We start from the raw sequence: 19,721 nt of genomic DNA on the forward strand, positions 1-19,721 counted from the left end.
TCAAATAAAAATCCAACAGCAGGGTTTTTCAACGGATGCCACTAGAACACAACACGGCTCCATTTTTTCTTCATCTTCCATTGATTGCTACTAGTTTTCACTAAGAGGGGCAAAAAGTGAGCTCTCACATATTCTGATTTAGCTCTAGCACTATTAAAAACCTAAATTTAAGTATTTGGACAACTTTTTAAAGGCACCAGGCTTTTTTGTTTGGTTGGGTTTTAAATTAGGAGAAACACTGATTTAGGTAGGGGTGGAACAGATCCGGGAAAGACAAATATCAGCAAAATCCTCTCGGTTTGAGAAAACTAATGGACACAATGTTTTGAAGCTGCATACTACATATTCAAAATAAGAACTGTCGAAGTCATAAAGGTACTGGAAAATAGGTAATATATATATTAAAAATTAAAACACAAAGAACATTTTAGAAGTTTTTGTTTGACTACCCTTATTAAGTACATTCTCCACCATGTCCTTATCTAGCTGTTCTTAAAAAAAAAAGCTATTATATTTTTATATTCCAGACACATGTATGTGCACCAGCCACACTTCTCAAGCTCAAGAACTAGAATGTGGTTTGAAGATACTGAAGGTGGAACATTACTACAAAGGAAAACACTGAAGAGAAGTATTTAGAAGATCCACTAGCAGCGTAGCCCAGGATAAGCATTCAGATCAACCTGTTTAATACTTTCTTAATTAGCCTGTAATTTAATACTTTCTTAATTGCCCTGTAATTCAATAGTTTTGCAAAATCTGCAAAGTTGGAAGACAGTGCCAATGCAGGAAGAGGACTACTGCTTTAATATAATGTTATGACTTTATAAATTAAGAGTAATTGCAACTGGGATTAAACATAACGGTGTAAAGCCCAAAAAATGCAGTTTGCAGGAAGAAAGCGCCTCACCAGTAATCCAGGTTCAAGGTCTGGTTCACATTTGTCATATAGTAGATAGAGTCAGAATGAATAACTAGACTCCCCTTCTACCACCAGTGCTTTCAAATACCTGAAGAAGCAGACTGAGAATATGACCCCATGATCCTAGACCAAGCCATACCTTGTTATTCTCCAGTTGAAATCCATGATGATCATCAGGGATCCCAAGTATGACAGGGATTTTTGGTGCAACACTGGTGAAAGCTTTTTCATCACCATTAAGTTACCCAGCGAGAATTCACGAGGTTCATTCACTCACACTCTGCTTCTCCAAGTATTACCTCACACTGGCTCACAAACTGGAAATGACACTAACTTCTTTACGTTAATAGTATCTCAACACAACTCCACTAACGAAAGCTGGCATCTGGCATGATTTCATGTAATTCACCAAGAAATCTGGAGAATCAAAGGAATAGGTGACCTGCCCCAATGGCCCCAAAATTAATTTGTTCACAGAATAAAAAAAATTGATCTTTCCAATGGCAACAGTAACCAAGCTCAAGCCTTTGACCCAGGTGACCACTGACAGCTGAGAACTCAACAGGTAGTGGGTCACACCAACAAGCTGCAGGTACCAACTCTCAACAGGTTATCTCAGTATGAGAATAAATATCCCCTGGAATCATAAGGAAGCTCAGCCTTTGAGAAGAGCTGAAAGAGTGACAGTAAAAACTACCACCCCAAATTTGACCTTTCAGGTCAAAGGAGTCTGGATTCTTTAGTTTAGAGTTGACAGCTATTCTTTTGGGCAGAAGAAAGAAAAAAAATGCAGAACTTTTTCCCTCTGAGATAGTGAAAAGTCAACATAACCAACCTCCCAAAGAAGCAAACAGAGACAGAGAAAGAAATCTCTGAAAAGGAATGTGGCAAAACAGTAGAGTGAAATATTCATTATATTTCAACATAAGAGACTCTTCATTAGCGCTTACAGTGCTTGCACAATCACAGTCCATGGGAATGGTGAAATTCAAGAGCAGATGCAGTTGAAAGACTGCATCAAAACAGTCAAGAAGTGGAATACACAAAGAAAACCAATAACGTGAACATTTCAACTCTCGAAGGACTGATGCCTGTGTGCTTGAAAGCTCTTCCTTTAAGACTACAGGCTTTTTTCATCTCTAATCACAGATCGGGTGACTTTTCACTACAAAATCCAGTGTCCAGTAAAGCACAAGGAAGAACCCTAGGGAAATAAAAAGTGACTGTTCCTTTGACACCAAGGTGCTTAAGGATAAGAAATTTCCAGTAGAAGTCCGGCTTTCTGGGTAATAGAGGAAATAATCTGAGATGAGACATGGGTAACTAACTTATGTTCAGCATTGCCTTCTTGGCTACCAGATCAGTTGGCAGCAGGAGGCCCTTTGGCACACAGTCAGAGTCTTAACCACAGCCCTGCTCAGGTTTTAACATAATACTGGTGTTTTTGTACTCCAGAACTCAAGAAGGCTGCTGCTGGTCCTTGTACAAATAGACTAATACGTGTGCAGTTCTCTTGATCCCTCCCATTACTTTGCCTTGTTGTGCAATGTAGGTTTTCCACTTTTCAGATCATAGCACTCTAGCATTATATATAATTATCTGATACGCAAGATGGTTCAGTGAACATTTTGGGACTAAGTATCTATTACATGGTTGCCTCTGGCTGTGGAAAGCTGAAATCTAATTGAGCAGTACATTGCAGACCAAAATTACTTAATGGGCTTAGTTAAACTAGAATTGGAGCATCTTGAAAAGGAAAAACACATTGAAACAAACAAAACCCAAAGCAAGCCGAAAAACACCATTTGCAAAATCCAGGAAACAAAAAGAAACCCACAGCTTTGTACCGCACTGCAGAACAGATTAGTCTGTTTCTATAGCAGGCAGCTAATGCCTTCTTTTGGCAAACAAACTCTTCAGACAGAGCCAAGAGTCTAGTAGATGATTTACTGATTAAAAGTAAAATGAGAAACTGAAAAATTTTCTGGAGAATGTAATAATTTGCATAATTAAGCCATCCATTTTAGTCCTAAATTGTCCTACCAACATAGCAGAAACAGGCTCGAAACACCTGGATACTCCTTAGCTATTGCATAGGGATCATTACATTAAACATTTTTTTTGTAAATTCTGATAGCCATGAAGAAGCCAATAAGTTTGGGCTCATCTGAAATTTTTTTAGATAGTGATTCCAACTGCAAAACAAATTATATCCTCTCTTTCTGTTCTGCTAGGAAGTCTTTCCCCAGCTCCTCCTCTAGTACAACATCAATATACAGATGAAACAACATGGTTTTGTACAGTCAAAGCACAGCTTAATGGGAGAATTTCTTTTCAAGAGATCAAATTTCATTTAACAATCAGGAAACACCCATTTAAAAAAAAAAATGAACCACAAGCAAAGGCAGACTGAAAGGAGAATACTCACTTGTAGCGTAGTGTCGAAAACAACAAGCTTAGAGCTTGTTGGAACAATGTCATAACACTTGTGTGACCTCATGAATCGCACATAAATGTCACTTTCCGATTCTTCAAGTGCTGTAAGTAAAAACATTATGTTGTTTTATTTAAGTAACCTTAAAAAAAAAAGTAAAAAACATGCCAAATCAACTGAACACCACTGCAGAAAGCCAACCCTAAAGCAAAACTCAAATTCACACTTTCAGATCTGGACAGACAGTCATAATTTTGCACTCTGAATTTCAGACTCATCTTTCCTTTCAAATTAAATAGAATATAGTTCTTCCTTGATGAGAAAGGACTTCCATACTGAAGAGGGGTTTTTTTGGTGGTTTTGTTTTGTTTTTCGTTTTGGTTTTGTTTTTTAATCTTGTTTTTCTAACAGCAACCTATTGGAATATGCATCTGAACTCTAGTTATGTACAGTTTGAAACTTAAGCAGTGTCAGGCTTAACTAACTCAAGCTCCTTAGATTAGTATTCCTCTCATCTCTTTTCATATAGTAATTTTGTATTCTCTAAAGAGGCAGCGGGCAAGTTATGTCATCACTTCCATTCTCTTTAGGCTACTTCACATACAGCATCACAAATCCAACGCTTCATTTATAAAAACAGGACCCACTTGGCCAGAATGGTTTTAGTGTGATGTGTCTGTAGCAAGGACGTGTAATCCAGCCCATATTAACTTAAATTTACTTTGCATTTGTCAGCGTTTACATGCAAATGTATACATTCTTTAGATCTGCTCAGGTATGTTAGATTTTTTTTTAAGCATTTTTAAAGCATTCTGGCCCTCCATTCTTCACAGCAGGTACTAGAACTCAGTCAAGGTTAACCCCTCCATCAGATTTGCACGCTTCAAACCCTGCAATAACGCACAGAAACTTGGTCATATGTTAAACTTTTTAAGAGTGGAGAGAAAAGAAAACAAGAAAAAAAAAAACCAACCTTGAAATACCTATTGATCATTGAAGAACTTCATATTAGGAAGCTAAAAAACTCAAAAATCAATCATCTGGCACTTGACAAATTATTTGTCACTTCCACAGAGTGGCTCAGCACGGCTTCTTTAGTCCAACTCTACAGAATCAACCTGGACCTCCCCTGCAAGTGGCTACTCTAGGACACAGAGAGTTTCTTCTACATACTAAACAAGTCTCTTTTTTTTTTTAAAAAAAAAAAGCTTTTTCCCCACCAAAACACAGCAAGATGAAATAGAAGTTCCATAGGAATACAGAAGAAAGAGTTCGACTGGGAGAAAGCAGAACAAAAAAAAAAAAAATTTATTTGATTTATGTTTCTATAAAGGTCAGGACCAGAAGTGAAAATAGCAGGAGCTAGGAAAAATTGATAAGACATAAGGAAAACGTGAGCAAATTGATAGAGGAAGGACTAGCAGACAGACTTGGAAAATGCTGGTGAGGAACAACCTTTATGAGATGATCCCAAAGGGGAACTGGTACTGACTTGTCAAGGGCATGTGTAGAAGTGGTTAAAAAGGGTAGTTTGGGACAGAGGAACCTTTATGTAACTCCATAATATTCTAACATCTTATCCTTAACTTCTGCAATAGCATAAGCAGCTACTGCCTGTACAAAATGAATTTAATGACTCTGCAAGATAGCAAGTTGTCGGGGTCTTTTAGTTGGTTTTTTTGGGAGTTTTTTTGTTGCTTTTTAAAGACACAAACGAGAAGCAGGGAGGGGACAAGACACTAAGCATTAAGAACAATATTGTAAAAACATTTAGATCACATACCAAGAACTCCGATCTTTAAGAAATTAAGGTTGTTTCCACAGCCATAAATGCGGTCCCCCTATGCAGCATTGGAATCCTTATTTCTTCTATCTCAACTTTTTCCATGGGACAGTACGCAGTGAGAACCACACTTGAAATGTCAGGAAATAAGATGGGCTGCTACCACAACCAGTAACCGCTAGAGAGACACTGCACTGGCTTGTCCTTCCCCAGCACTACAAAAAACTGCAACGATCAGCCTACAGAATAGGACGTAGCGAATTTCTTCCAATTTTGGTCCCCTGCCTCTTTCATTAGATACATCCCAATTGCTGCAGCAAGACAATGGTCCAACAGTTCCGAATCATCAGCAGACCAGGTCTATTCCCCACGCTGACTCAAAGAGGTTCTGCAAAACCTTCACCAAGTACCCAGGAACTACTACAAGCATATGTACCCAGGGAAGTTACTATTCTAATTCTGAATCTGTACTTCCTATTGAGTTTGTAGCCTTAACAATGTAATTTTATGTACAATTAAGTAGCTACAGGTAGAAACAAGCATAGGAACACCTCAGATAGGTCACAAAATGCAAAACCACGAACTATTTTTAGCTGAAAGAAATTTACACTTTTAGCAGAGCACATCATTGCTCAATACAGTCTCACCATCTTACCAACAATTATGCAAATTTAACGTATCACGATAGTAAGGGCAGTAACTATGAAGCAGGACCTGTCGCCAGATTTAATCAAGCAAGGCATTACCATGCACTCCCACTCCAAACACAATTTCAACTGGACCACAACAATTGTCACCCACTTAGGGTGCCTGGTACTGGTGAGGTGCTACCCCGCCCTGCATTGCCTTCCAGCTTGGAGAAGGCACCACAAAGCAACTGCTCCCCAAACTGACACTGCAAAGTTATAATTAGTTATTCAGAAGCATGAGAGAGTTATCTGGGAGCACTGTTTAACATCCATATGAATAGCTAGGAAACTCTAGCAGGATCTGAACAAGGACCCAATTGTCCAGCTGGAACTGAGGTTTATTTCTACAGAAAATCCTTATACTATAAATAAGTATAATGCACTGCTTTATTAGTTACTAACGAAACATGCAAAACATAAGTAGCACTGATTTAACTCATATGTCCTACATGACTTCACCAAGCGTCTGTTGGAAAGGATACTTAAGACCTTCTAACACCTTCAGCTACTTGGGATTACTAAACAGATGTTGCAGCCTAATTCTTTGCACAGGTATTGTATATGCACTATGTACATACAGCTGCACAAAGAAGAAAAGGTCTCAAGCTGAAGGCTTAGCACATCTCAAGGGTGCACTCACACCTGCCTTTCCTGCACAGCACACGTGCACAGGTCTCCTTTACAGCTCCTCTCACCTTCCAGAGGACAAACTTACTGCTTTTGTTTGTATTCAACCACCACTGTGCTGCAAATACAAATAATCAAATATAAACACCCTAATCTCCAATAGAATATTTCTACTTTATTACCTACTTATTTCCTAGTTCCAGTCTTCCTTGTTCTTCTGATAAATGCTCATCCTTTCTGGCTACTATTAAGCTTCTGCAGTCTTATGCAGTCCCTGCAGAGCAGTACTCCCTTCAGATGGACAAGAACAGACGCCTTTCAGCTTGACTTAAAAATCTCAGTCTTTGCATGTCATCTCTGATCTGCGTAGGAGATCATCCACCCCAGATGCAGGAGCTATGAATATATATTGGCCATCCTTTCACCATGAAGTCAGTAACATTCAGGTGTTGATATGACAATGGTGTACTACATGAACAAGAGGTGACATAAAATCTTGGCTCCTGCTTGAGGAAGTGACTGAGGCATCCGAAATTAGATTTGCATAAGAAGCCTCATTTGCAGAAGCCCAAGTTACACTAATTTACTGCTTAAGATGTCGCAAGTTGTGTCACACTGATGGGCTACAGAGGAGGACTACATGCTACAGCCCAACATTTTAGATGACAGATTTCTCAGCAAGTCCTCCTCCCCCTTGGAAGCTGGACTGGAGTTGCAACAGTGTTAAGCACTGTCTGCCCTTGACATTCCTTCTCCCTCCGTCAGATGCCCGATGGATGCCTTTCTCATACTGATTCTGCAACACCTCTTGCAAGGAACGGGAAGGTGGGACAGCACTAATGCTTACAATCGTCCTGGCATGGCAAAGGCAGTTGCGGATAAGCTTTGTGGAATACGTTTGCTGGACTTTGGCTTAGGTCTCAGATCAAGACTTCAGATGGCGCCTCCAGCCAAGCCTCAGCTTTCTACAGCTCATGATCTGGAAGGCAGTTGCTTCACAGACAGAGCAGATTCCCAGCAGGAGGCATCTTAATCTACAGCAGGATTAGGGGATGAGAAGAGTCCACTAATAAGTGGGTGAATGTATATTTCCATGTAGATGTTAACTCATGAGAGCTTATTTCTTGAAGATTTATCTGAAAGTTATTTTGCAAGTGGACATTCTCCATGTGTGCCCCTTCTCCCCAAGTCATAGGTGAAGGCAAAAAAATCTGGATCTCCAGTGCTGGTTTCTGCATTTTGTAAGAGCACAAAGCGAAGTCACCTGAAAGGTTACAAGATTTTCTGACAGTTTAACATCTGAAGTTGAGAGGCTCGTCATACGGTCCTTTACAGAGTGAAGCCTCTCTCTGCACCAGCATTTTATTTATTCCTACAGGTAGGGATCCTTTAGAGTGGAAGATCAATCTATTTGTATTTCTGCCACTGTATTCTCCAATTTTATGAACTTAAGACCAAATGATTTTTAATCCTTTCCTTTTACCCTCCACTGCAGTATTATGTTTTAACTTTTTATTTCTGTCAGTAAACATTATTTACAAAAACATCACAGTTTTTTGGTTTGGTTTTGGTTGTTGGTTGTTTTTACAGATTAACTACTCAGCAATACTGACTCAGTTTACGGTGGGATTTCGTACCAGGTATAACTGTCTATTTAGAGAGCTCTAAGGTAAAACTATCATCTGAACGCTCTCATAAATGAAAGGGAAACTTCCACAGCATTACTGAATCCACCTCCTCAGAGATCTACGGAACAGATACCCTCAGTTCCAGTCACACCTTTGCCACCATGCAAAGTGCTTTGCTACTGTAGCTTTCACCTCAGAACTTCAAAGCCTTCAAAAGAAAATAGGAGGAAAAAAAAAAAAAAGTAGTACCTGTATAGGGAGAACAGAAACATGCAGCAACACGTAGGGTGCATACATATTGAAAAGCTTCCAAATACTGCAACATTAAAACCTATAGAGGTTCCTCAAAAGTTTTTACTGCAAATTACAGGCTGTATTTCTGTGCTATATTCATACTGGGCTGGCCCAGCAAGATCCTGGACCACACAACGCAAAATCATGACCTTTCCTATTATATTTTATATTATAGCTATATTATGCTTCTTGTATTTCTGTACTGGTAATCCAGTCACATTTCAAGTTTAGTCTGTGGTTCCAGGAGTGTTTGAAAGGAGGACATAAGGTTCCACAGAGACTATTTTATCTCATCTGCTTTAAAGAGTTAATTCCACCACAGACCACAATCATGTCACTGCGGCTCCCTACAGCACCCCTGCTCCTCATGGTTGGGTTGAGATCCAGTAGCTCTAGTAACTCTCAAACATTTGAAGAACACAAAGAACCCTTCTTATGGACCTAAATAACTGTTTGCATAACTGACATTTCTAAGTTTACTATGAAGTTAACTGCCAAATTTGAAGAGCTCTTTAAAAAGCAGGGAAAAAACAGCCGATGCCAGTATGTAAAAGATATACTCAGCAAACTGTCAAGCCAGGTGAACAACTTAAAGGAAGACAGAAACCACATACATAGACAATAATTCCATCATCCTCCCTGATTTTTAACCACAATCAGTCTGGGAAACTGTGCAACTTTAAAAGCTGAGAGTTATCTGAACAGCAGCAGAACTGAGCGCTCGCAGCATCCAACACCAGGCTCTTCAGCCCGAGTGCTCTTAACATAACCATCTCCCCTCAGTCGCTTCAGGTGGCGGATAAAAGTAAGGGGAAAGAGAGTAGAAATGTGCTTTTGCGATATTCTCACGAGTACTAAATAACCTAGTTACTGGAAAAAGCTTTTTTTTTAGTTACTGCACACATTCCAAGTCACACTCCTATTTTTAAAAAGTAAAACAACATGTTGAATATCACATTTCAGACACTAGAGAATTAAAATGTTACAGTTAGAGACGAAATATATTTTTCATCCCAGTGTTTACTACAGAACTTATCAAACAGCAATACATTAGGTGAAGCTTATTGGTATAATTATACTGATAAACTCTACTAAAAGAGGTGTTACACCAACAAAAGCACTCTACAGTCTTTTCTCATATCACTTAATCAGGTAAAATAATTAAGTCTCTTGTTAACATAGAAATAAAACAACTTCAACACATATCATCACAGTGAAAACGGGAATTGGAGAGTTGTTCATGTACATTTGGCTTAAGCTGCAATTTAAAAGAGAATTTTTTCACATCCCTAGCCAGCACTTCTTTGTCGGCAAATCCAGAGTAACCCCCTTTCCAAAGGCCAGGTCTAAAGCTGCGGCTCCACAGCAGGCCCAGCAGCACAGCACAGTAGCAGCAGCCACCGATCTCTCTGCGCTGCCTCTGTGGTTCCATTCCCTCAAATTGCTACTGCATTTATACAAAACTGTCCCACAAGTTGGCTGGAAAAGTTGAATTTGTGATAAATTATCGGCTTCCTGATAGTGCCAGTTTTAGGTCTATCAGCTCCTATATCTAGCCATGTGGTAAACAGATTATTCCTGCCCTTTCCTTAGACCACAAGCTGTACAGCACAAGGACACCATCCTTGCAGTGGCAGCCAGCCATGAGATCAGCTTAGCTATGTCAAATGCTGCCAGAAGACACCAGGGTGACTAATCACTTAAATAAGCCAGCATGAGTTACCCTCCCTCCCGTTATAGATAACGCTTGGCAGAGTACACAATAGCTAAAAGATGTCATTAACCTTGTAAATTGTTCTTCTGCTTGCATTTTTATCTGAAAGTTGTCACCAAAACTGGCTATAAAGTTTCTGTTTGCCCCCAGCCTGAACTTACTGAATGAGTTCCTTAATATCCTTGATAAGCTCTCCCACAGCCTTCACAACGCAGGAGATGGAAGTTCTAGTGGAAGTCATAAAACATAACACCTCTGCTAGATCTGAAAAAACATGCAGAATGGATATAGTTAATCCAGTCCAAGAGCAACAGCGACACTAAGAACCACAAACTATTCCTACAAGCTCACCAACAGCCCCTGAAAATTCCAGGGGAAATAGGGAAATCTGAATGAAGAAGTGGGGTTTCAAGAACAGCATTCCCGGAATCAAATGTTAAGGTAGGATTTTAACAACATTTCTCTGCTAAGGCACAGACAGGAACAGATTCTGAAAAGGAATCCATTACTAGGCTGTGTACACTGTGTTGCTGTGATCATGAGCAACAGCTTTATTTCAAGCTGCCTTCTACAAGAGAAATATGACTAATTTGTTAGATTTTTAGATAGGCTTGAATGATACACAGACTAATTAAAATGTACATGGTATATCCTGTGAAAAGCATGAGAATGGAGGGGCTGGGAGAGAAGCACAAGGAACAGAATAATGCAGTAAGAGGGCACGACTTTTCAGTCTGCTGAGCTGTCTGCTAAAGTGCCAAGAACACCAAACACACTGGACAGAAAAAAGACACCATAAGCTGAATCAGTGTCAGACTTGGGAGGAGAAGAATACTAACATAGTTTAAGAAGGGCAAGCACAGAAAAAAAAGAAGTGATGTTGTACTGTATCATTTGATGTCTGTTTATTCAAGGGGAAATTTTTCTCAGAAAAAAAAATCCCACCAAAATAAGTACCCGTGTAATTAGTCATAGGATAAGTCTAAACAGTAAAAAAAAGATGAAAAAAGCGGGAAGAGACGGTTACAAGGATTCCCACTCTAAGTGGCAGGAGATAAATCATAAATAAGTTTTTCGAATGTGCTCAGCACAACTTTGTTGCAGAGATGGCAACCAAGGCTAGCAAAGGACTACTTCCAATTTTAGAAGGGAAAAAAATCCCAGACAGATTTAAAGTCTAATACATAGGAAGTAATATGATGACAGCAATAGGAGTTGACTATTTCGTCACAAGCTGAAGGGATTTCAAATGCAAAGAACCAAAAAGAGAGGATGTAGTGACAGAAACAAGTTGTGGTTTTTTTTTTTTTTCCTTCCTCTTTCCAGAAGCTGCAAAGAGCTTTAAAATATCCTGGCAGACCACACATTAAAATTACACATTAGCATTATTCATGCAGCCACAGGCTATATGATATGGTTGTTGCAGATTGAACATTTCCCACCCCGATCTAGAGGAACGCACAAGCTGGCAGCTAAAGAAAGATCATAGTAAGTTTACAGATATGATAACCTGATACAAATAAGTGATAGGAAGTGTACCTAGAGATCAGTATCATAAGCTTCTTCAGTGATCCAAGATTAGTTCAATTACATACTACAGCAGGAATACATACCATGCTAAATAGGATTCTAAAAAGAAACGTGAGCACACAGACATAACATTAGAAAGCTTAAGCTCGCTCTACCCTGCTCACTGTAATTCATCCTACAAATAGGAAGAGGGTCTAGACGTGCACAAAGAAAAAGGGGAGAGTAGGTACACTAACAGGTAAACAACAATGTATAGAGGGATAAGTGCACACTGTCTCATTGCCCAAGTCTTCGGGAAAAAGTTAATCGTTTCTAATAATAGTGACAAGCTATAAGAAACCATAACACATCTTAAAACATTTCAGTTCAATAACTATAATATGTTCATAATTACTTAAGACACTTTTTAACCCAACATTCAGGATTGCTTGCATTTACACCCTTTTTGCACACACTTTAGTGCATCTTCATTCTAGAGCTTGTGTAACTCTTCAGTCACTTTAGATCATTAACGTAATTAAGATGTTTTCTCCCCTTGTCACAAGGAGTTGCTTGATGCAGAGGCAGCAAGTTATTACATGTGTAAACAGGAGTCACTCTTGTTGAAAACCACCATTCCTGAGCTCTGCAAGTTCATGAAGGAGAAGATAATGTAACAGTCAAAAAAAGAGCCAAAGAAATTAAAAATCAGTCAGAATTCTTAGGTACGTACCGAAGCAAGTTATTAAAACCAGTGTATTTGTAAGCGCCTACAAACGAAGCTCACCAAAAGCAAAGAAAGCCAATATGGTTGTGTCAAGAACAGTTCAGTCTAACCAGTTTTTACTCCTGATAAAACAATCAACTGGATGAAAAAAAAAAAGTGAACACAAAATAAAAATTTAAAAAGAAAGAAAAAAAAAATCACAGTACATTTGAGACACCGATTTCAAAGCAAGCTTGGATACCACTACATGTGGAAAAAATACGGTAGAATCACCACAAGGCAGCTGCATAACAAGCCATTCCAGTTGCAGCAAAACTAGTAAGATGTCTTTTTTTTTTTTTTTCCAGTGGGTTTGCAAGACTGGATAACAACTGTGTGTTTTTAAGGAGGCAGGAGCTCCAGTTCAAACTCTTCTCAAAGTTGAAACATTTGCCAGGTCCATTTCATGTGAATCAGCTAGTGCAGAATGGATGCAAGTTCCCGCTACAGTTCCTCTGCACAGGTGAGGTTTCAAGAAGCACACTCTCTTCCCACTTCCACAAAACTTCACAGAACTGACATTTCAGAATCACAGAATGTTAGGGATTGGAAGGGACCTCAAAAGATCATCTAGCCCAATCCCCCTGCCGAAGCAGGTTTGGTTTGAAACTTTCATTTCTGAGGAATTAAGCTAAAATTGCTCACCATGTCCAGAAACTACTGAAGGAACACTGAACAGAAAAGGGGTTTCAGTGACAAAAGACATCCTGATCACATCTTTAGTTTTCTACTAGTTACTCTGGAAAAGCTTTTGGCAGTAGCTTGATATTTCAATGGGGAAAACATTGCAAGAGGGACTCAGATGATCAGGGCTTCATTTTATTCAGCGTTCTCCTCAGTGATCTTCAAATCAGGAAGAGAACATGCTTCAAAGCATTTGCAGTAAGAGTTAGAAATGGTTGCAAGACTTCAAACCTCACAATATCTTCAACCTGAATTCAGAAGTGGTTTGGAGTTAACATGATATTTCAGAGAATATCAGAACCAGAAAGGAACACTCAATTGGATAAGTGCAAATCAGGGGAGTGACTAAATAACACTACTACTGAGAAAGAACTACCTTGTTGCTAATTCGATCTGCTATAGCAGAAGTAGGGAAGAAACTCACAGTTTGCTTAAACAAAATAACAGCCAAGCAAAAAAAAAAAAAAAACACACCACCCCAGCTGTTAGAGAGCTATTAACGCATTCCAGAAGCTGGTCAGACAGAACAAAGCAACCTCAGGACACTGTACAATCTCCTTCCTTAACAAGTATCTGCAACTGCACAAGTACATCCTGCTTTACTGAAGAACAGAAAAGGCTGTTAGTTCCTGAGAATACTTCAAACGAGCCACTTTGCTGGTTTTAGGGCTCAAATATCTCCAATTCTTCAAACTTCAGTAGTAGGTAAGACTTGCAAGAGAAAACTAATACAAGTTGCTGCCTGAAACAATGAAAGATTCAGATTGTGTTTTCAGTCTTCCCTGTACTTGTAGCACACTTCGAAATCCTGCACTGAATTTTGTTTCTCATTTTTTTGAGTCAGTAAGTCCTGGTAAATGGGCTGAGAAGTTAACAGTTTTTATTGTAGCTCTCCACAGGCAATGTGGATAAGCAAATGATTATGTGAGACTTCAGGCAGACAAGAAGTGATGAACATCTTAAGAAAACTTCTCATTCCAGAGCTAACCATAGTAACTGAGGTTTCTTGTCCAGGCAGGCACAGAAGCTTATTTGTTTACAAGCAAGATCTGCCTTGTTTAGGGACTAACTGGTAAACAGTATCAGAAGTCCAACTGCATACTTTTGAAACAGCCCACTATCACTTAAATCAACTTTCAGTCAAAGTTAAAGATTTATACTTTGAGGAAAGCTACACCACTGCGGTGTTGTGAATAAAGGTAGTAACTTCAGCCTGCAACCTAATAGTGCTTCTAAGATTTTCACCACAATAAAGAATAAGTTGACCTGAAGACTCTTCTAAAACATGTTAAAGATCTTCCCTTGACAACAAGCACTATGATTTTTTCCTTAAGCATCCCAAACAAAGATCTAATTTAAGATGTCGCCTGTCTGGAATGCAGGCATGCTCTTCAAGATTGCGAGACACAGGCCATGAAACACAAGAAACTAAAAATAGTATTAAGCCTCTGAATATTAATATCAGGAACCATATGCTGGAGAGTTGAATTCAAGGAAGGTTTTAGGTATGCAACTAATGAAAGAATAAACCAGCCTGTATCCTTAGCATCTATACTGGAAGATGGGTAAACAATTTGAACTTCTGTTATTTCAAACGGAAGTTCTATTACATACAAAGATGGCACACTTTGGAAAAGAGATGGCCATTTAAGTCTTTTAGGAATTAGTTCAAGACCAAATTTAAACAAGCAGCTTAACCAAAGTGTTATTCACCAGACAAGCATTTTCAAGATGAGTACATAACATCTTCACAAACCACAGTCATATCCTGAACAGGGCAAGTATCTAATCTTTAGGAGACCTTCCACTGAAGACTAGCAATCCAAACTCAAAGCATAATTTATATAATGCTTTAAAGGAAAAATAAGTTTTTAGGCTTAAGTCTTAAGGACTTTGGAGTATGTCTGTTGAAGAAGCAGTTTTGTCAGGTCTAAAACTGTTGTCCTCAAATCCTGAACAACTACTTATAATATCTCAACTTGAAGCTTTTATTAATTCAGTATTTATATTTGCATTTCTCTCTAGTCTCCCATTACACATTTCTTCACCTTCCCTCCCTATGCATGCGAACATTTTCTAAATAGCTACTACTGCTATTTCTTCTTACAATTTACGAATCTGTATGCACACTTTAATAAATTATGAAGTGTTCTGTTTCAATATACTATTAAAGATATTTACCTAATGGCAGGTGTAGCTTGACACTATACAGAGAGAGAATTAGCAGTTTCTCAGGTAAAGTAGGTGTGATCCAATACACATTCAATACGGTATATTTGGATACTGGAAGCTAGTTTACAATTTCTGTCGATCCATTCTCTATATCACAGATAAACTGCAACTTCACCCAAAGCTGATCTTCCTCTGAACTCATATGATGTCCATACAAGGCACTGCTGGGTTTGCGGTTTTGTTTGTTTTTAAAAAGTAACTAACTAAAAAATACCAAGGAGCTCAAGCAAGACTACAGCAGGAGAAATATATGTAACTGCTTGAGAGAGCAAAGCAGAGCAAAGCGTTCACCTTCTGCACGATGGCATTCAGGGTCTTCTATTAAAGGCAACCACACAATCCCTTTCACCGAGCGATCCTACTCCATCCTGAAGTGATTTTAAGCATTAGAAGTCTGTTCTACAAACTTACTTCTGTAAAACTATGACAGAAGTTAGAATATTATTTCAAAGCTTATACAAGAAGAGTTTATGTCCATTTGTTCTTGTGCCAGTGTTGTCCTTCAGTTAATTTGACTCCTTGGTGTTTACCCCATTCCCATCCTTTACAGGATGTTTTCATACATACAGTGTTATCACATCCCTTCTTGGCTTTCCTTTATGAAGCTAAATGAGCAAAGCCTTTTAGTTTCCTGCTTTAATACAAGTTCTACATTCCTGGTCTCATGAATGGCCCTTTTCTATGCTCATCCCAGTTCTCTTCTCCAGCACCTCAGATATCTCTTTCCTCTGTGTGTTTGTGTCAGTAGAAATTCAAACTAAGCAGCAGAAAAGAATACCACAGTGTAACGGAACAGTAGAAAAAAAGAAAGTTTGATTCTGTTTCTGAAAATGCCCAGTGTCAGAACTAAACACTCACAATATAGAGAAAAGCAGAATTACATTGTAAAAAAAAAAAAAATTAAAAGACACTGGTAAAAAAAAAAACAAACCACCACAAATAAAACCACTGGTCGGCAGCATATGAAAACTGTTTTTACGCAAAATGTAGGAGTGCCCTTTAATTTCTGCCACAGTCAAAATTGGCAAAGTTTAACTAACAATAAAATTCCCCACCAAACTGGTTCGTGTAAAACAGCAAAATCCACATAAATTTCAGCAGAGGAGGACAGAATCTAAAACCAAGTTAGATGTACTCAAGTAGCATTCAAAAGCTACCTGGACGATATCCACATCACATTTGAAAACCTCTTAGATGTGGTTCACTCTTAGAAGGACGGGATTATTTAAGGTTTCCAAAGCTCCATCTAGATGCCAAGCTGGACACTCAAAAGTCAAATTCAACCCTAGCATAGTTATGCTTGTGTTTTTATTAAACTGCTTTGCCTAGATGTTAATATTAGCCATTGGTACAACTCTTCCACAGAAGGATTTTCCCCTAAACTCCCAGATTTCCCTTTTGTCAGTCTTCTCTACTCATAGAAGAGCCACAGTAAAGCCCACCGCATATGCATCCAAAAGCAGTCTTAGTATGGAGAGGTACATTTTGTTTCAAGATGCAAGAACTGTTGTGACAAACAGTACCATTAACTCCTGTACTGATGTTGGAAATGCTACATTCCTTGAGGTGTTTCAGACCTAGCTATTTCCTCGCAAACCCATGTAATGCTAGTACAGTTGGAAGTTCTGGAATTCAAAGTGTTCAAATCAATAAAGTAACTGCAGATAGTTAAACTGCTACCCAAAGTCCAAGTTCCTAACAAAAAGCCGTACTGATGCAAGTGACCTGACTTAAAAAAAGGCTTCACAGACAAAGCCCTGCGCTCATCCACCCTCAAGTTACTGAAAACAATACTCATTACAGAAAGTCCTATTTAAGGGACAGTCACATCTGCTGCAGACGATTAGTAAGCAGAAACATCTCTTATGATTGTTTAGCAATAGCTAGATTGAGCCAACTTATGCAAATATTCCGCTATCGTTCTTGTCACATTGGCATTACTTCAGCTTAAACCAAGTCACCTTCAGTTACTGCTCAGTCATGCCCCAAGGCACTAAGTTTTCCAAGAGCACAGACTGGACCACGACCGCCAAATTTAACAGTTGAGGTAATCAAACTACCAAGACAGTAATACTGTTTCATCTAAACTGTCCTCCCTGTATACTCAGGGCATTGGAGAGGTCAATCAGATAGAATATTGCAGGCCACCCCCTCGGAAGTTTCTTGAGGAAAGGACTCTCTCTACTCAGTCCCCCCAATGCTCAGCAAAGCAGTCACAGACAAGTAACAGCATCTTGTGGTCACCTCTAAGGCAACACTGATATTGTCACATCTTCCATGTCTATCGTTACTCAAGCACACAATGCTGTACACTTAATACCTCTAAAACAGGGGGATCTCAGGACACTTAGGACTTGAGATTATGCTGTCCAAAGTCTTCAACCTTATATCAAGCAGTTTTTTACTAACTGTGACAGCCCACTATCAAATCAAATAGCTTCTGGAACAAGGAAGTTCTGGATGGAAGTTACTACCAGAGTAGACATTATACCTCAACTGATGCAGATAACAAAGACAGCGCTACCAAGAGCGGCTAGTAAAGATTATTGTAAAATAGCACTTCACATTGGCCACCAGATACTAACACGTATACATACACCTGAAGCAGTAATATCTTTCAAGTGTAGGAGAATACCAAGTTGTCTTTATATTCCTCACATATAGCTGCTGGCCAATAACAGCTTTCATTTGGAAGATAATATTTGCAAATCATGCCGGTGCAACACTACCTGGACACAATCACAGAATCACGAACAGTTTGGGTTGGAAGGGACGTCCAAAGCTCATCCAGTGCCACCCCTGCCATGAGCAGGGACATCTTCACCCAGATCAGGTTGCTCAGAGCCCCGTCCAGCCTGGCCTGGGATGTCTCCAGGGATGGGGCACCCATCAGCTCTCTGGGCAACCTAGGCCAGTGTTTCACCACCTTCGTTGTACAAAGTTTCTTCCTCATGTCTGGCCTGAATATCCCTTCTTTTAGTTTAAAACCATCACCCCTTGTCTTGTCATAACACGTCCTTCTAAAAAGTCTGTCCTCATCTTTCTTACAGGCCCTTTTCATTACAAGAAAGCCACAATAAGGACTCCCTGGAGGCTTCTCTTCTCCAGGCTGAACAACCCCAACTCTCTCAGCCTGTCCTCACAGCAGAGCTGTTCCAACCCTCAGATCATCTTGGTGGCCTCCTCTGGACACTTTCCAATAGGTCCATGTCTTTCTCGTACTGATCAGGATCAGCCTCAACACTTCTTTGAAAAACTGCTTGCAGTTGCTTGCAGCTTTGCCAAAGCAATTACATGGACTCACTGCCATGGTAAGCGTTTCTTCCATAGTTTCTTTTAGGAAGTCTGAGCCAGAATGGTTTCACTGTTTCCAAGAACAAGCCAGGGAAAAAATTTTGCCCACATTAAAATTTTATGAAAGCTTTTCCATCAAGAAGCTCCTGCATTCCCTAAGACCCAAAGCAGAGAGTTTTAGAGCATGTCCTGCGCAACAGTGCTGTATCTTTTGCTGTACTAAAACATCACTTCCCAGTTTGGTAAGTTCTGTTTCCTGAGTAAGACTGGTTACTACTTCGCATGCTTTAGCTGCTACAAACTGGTTATCTCCTAGTCAAGACAGAATAGGGCTTCCCTCACTTTAAGACTAAATACCACGTTAAGAATACGAGAGCTGTATCTTATGTAGGAGCAGGAAAACAGTTAGGGCTGCTTGGAGATAGTGAACAATGGGCTGACAAGTAGAACCACGCGCAATACTTAGAATCATAGCATCATTTCGGTTGGAAGAGACCCTCAGGATTGAGTCCAACCATAACCTAACCTAACTCTAGCATTAAACCACGTCCCTGAGAACCTTGTCTAAACGCCTTTTAAACCCCTCCAGGGATGGTGACTCCACTACTGCCCTGGGCAGCCTGTTCCAATGCCTGACAATCCTTTCCAGGAAGATTTTTTTCCTAATATCCAATCTAAACCTCTCCTGGCGCAACTTGAGGCCATTTCGTCTCATTCTATCACTTGTTACTTGGGAGAAGAGACCAGCCCCCTCCATGCTCTGACCTCCTTTCAGGCAGTTGCAGACAGCAAGGTCTCCCCCCAGCCTCCTCCAGGCTGAACAGCCCCAGTTCCCTCAGCCACTCCTCCTAAGACTTGCACAAGGTAAAGACCTGCGTCTGGATCATGTGAGCAGCCTTCACCTAAGACAACAAAACTCCCAACAGCTTCTTTTGTACTGCTCATGTTTTATACTTCCTATTACCTGTAATTTTATACATAATTTTCATCTTTCGGCTTTTGAAGATGGAAATTTCCAGAAGAAGAAGAAAACCAGAAAAAATCTAGGATGTTACTGTATAGCAAACTAGCAGACAAAGGACATGAGGTTGCCTAGGACAGCAGGGCACTTGATCATCGCTTCTTGCATAAACTAATAAAGCTGA

At 39.5% G+C, this 19,721-nt stretch overlaps 1 protein-coding gene across 6 annotated transcripts in view; it reads right to left on the bottom strand.

The window, feature by feature from the left end:
* The window catches only part of PRKAG2 (protein kinase AMP-activated non-catalytic subunit gamma 2), a 230,634-nt gene that overhangs the window by 27,982 nt on the left and 182,931 nt on the right, over positions 1-19,721 (bottom strand). For all 6 annotated transcript variants that reach the window (XM_065627202.1, XM_065627205.1, XM_065627204.1 and 3 more), the window contains one exon: positions 3,351-3,460. In XM_065627202.1, the coding sequence (XP_065483274.1) occupies positions 3,351-3,460 (110 nt within the window). The remainder of the gene's footprint in view (positions 1-3,350; positions 3,461-19,721) is intronic.

The sequence above is a fragment of the Caloenas nicobarica genome, chromosome 2 (genome assembly GCF_036013445.1).
Source record: "Caloenas nicobarica isolate bCalNic1 chromosome 2, bCalNic1.hap1, whole genome shotgun sequence".
NCBI lineage: Eukaryota > Metazoa > Chordata > Aves > Columbiformes > Columbidae > Caloenas > Caloenas nicobarica.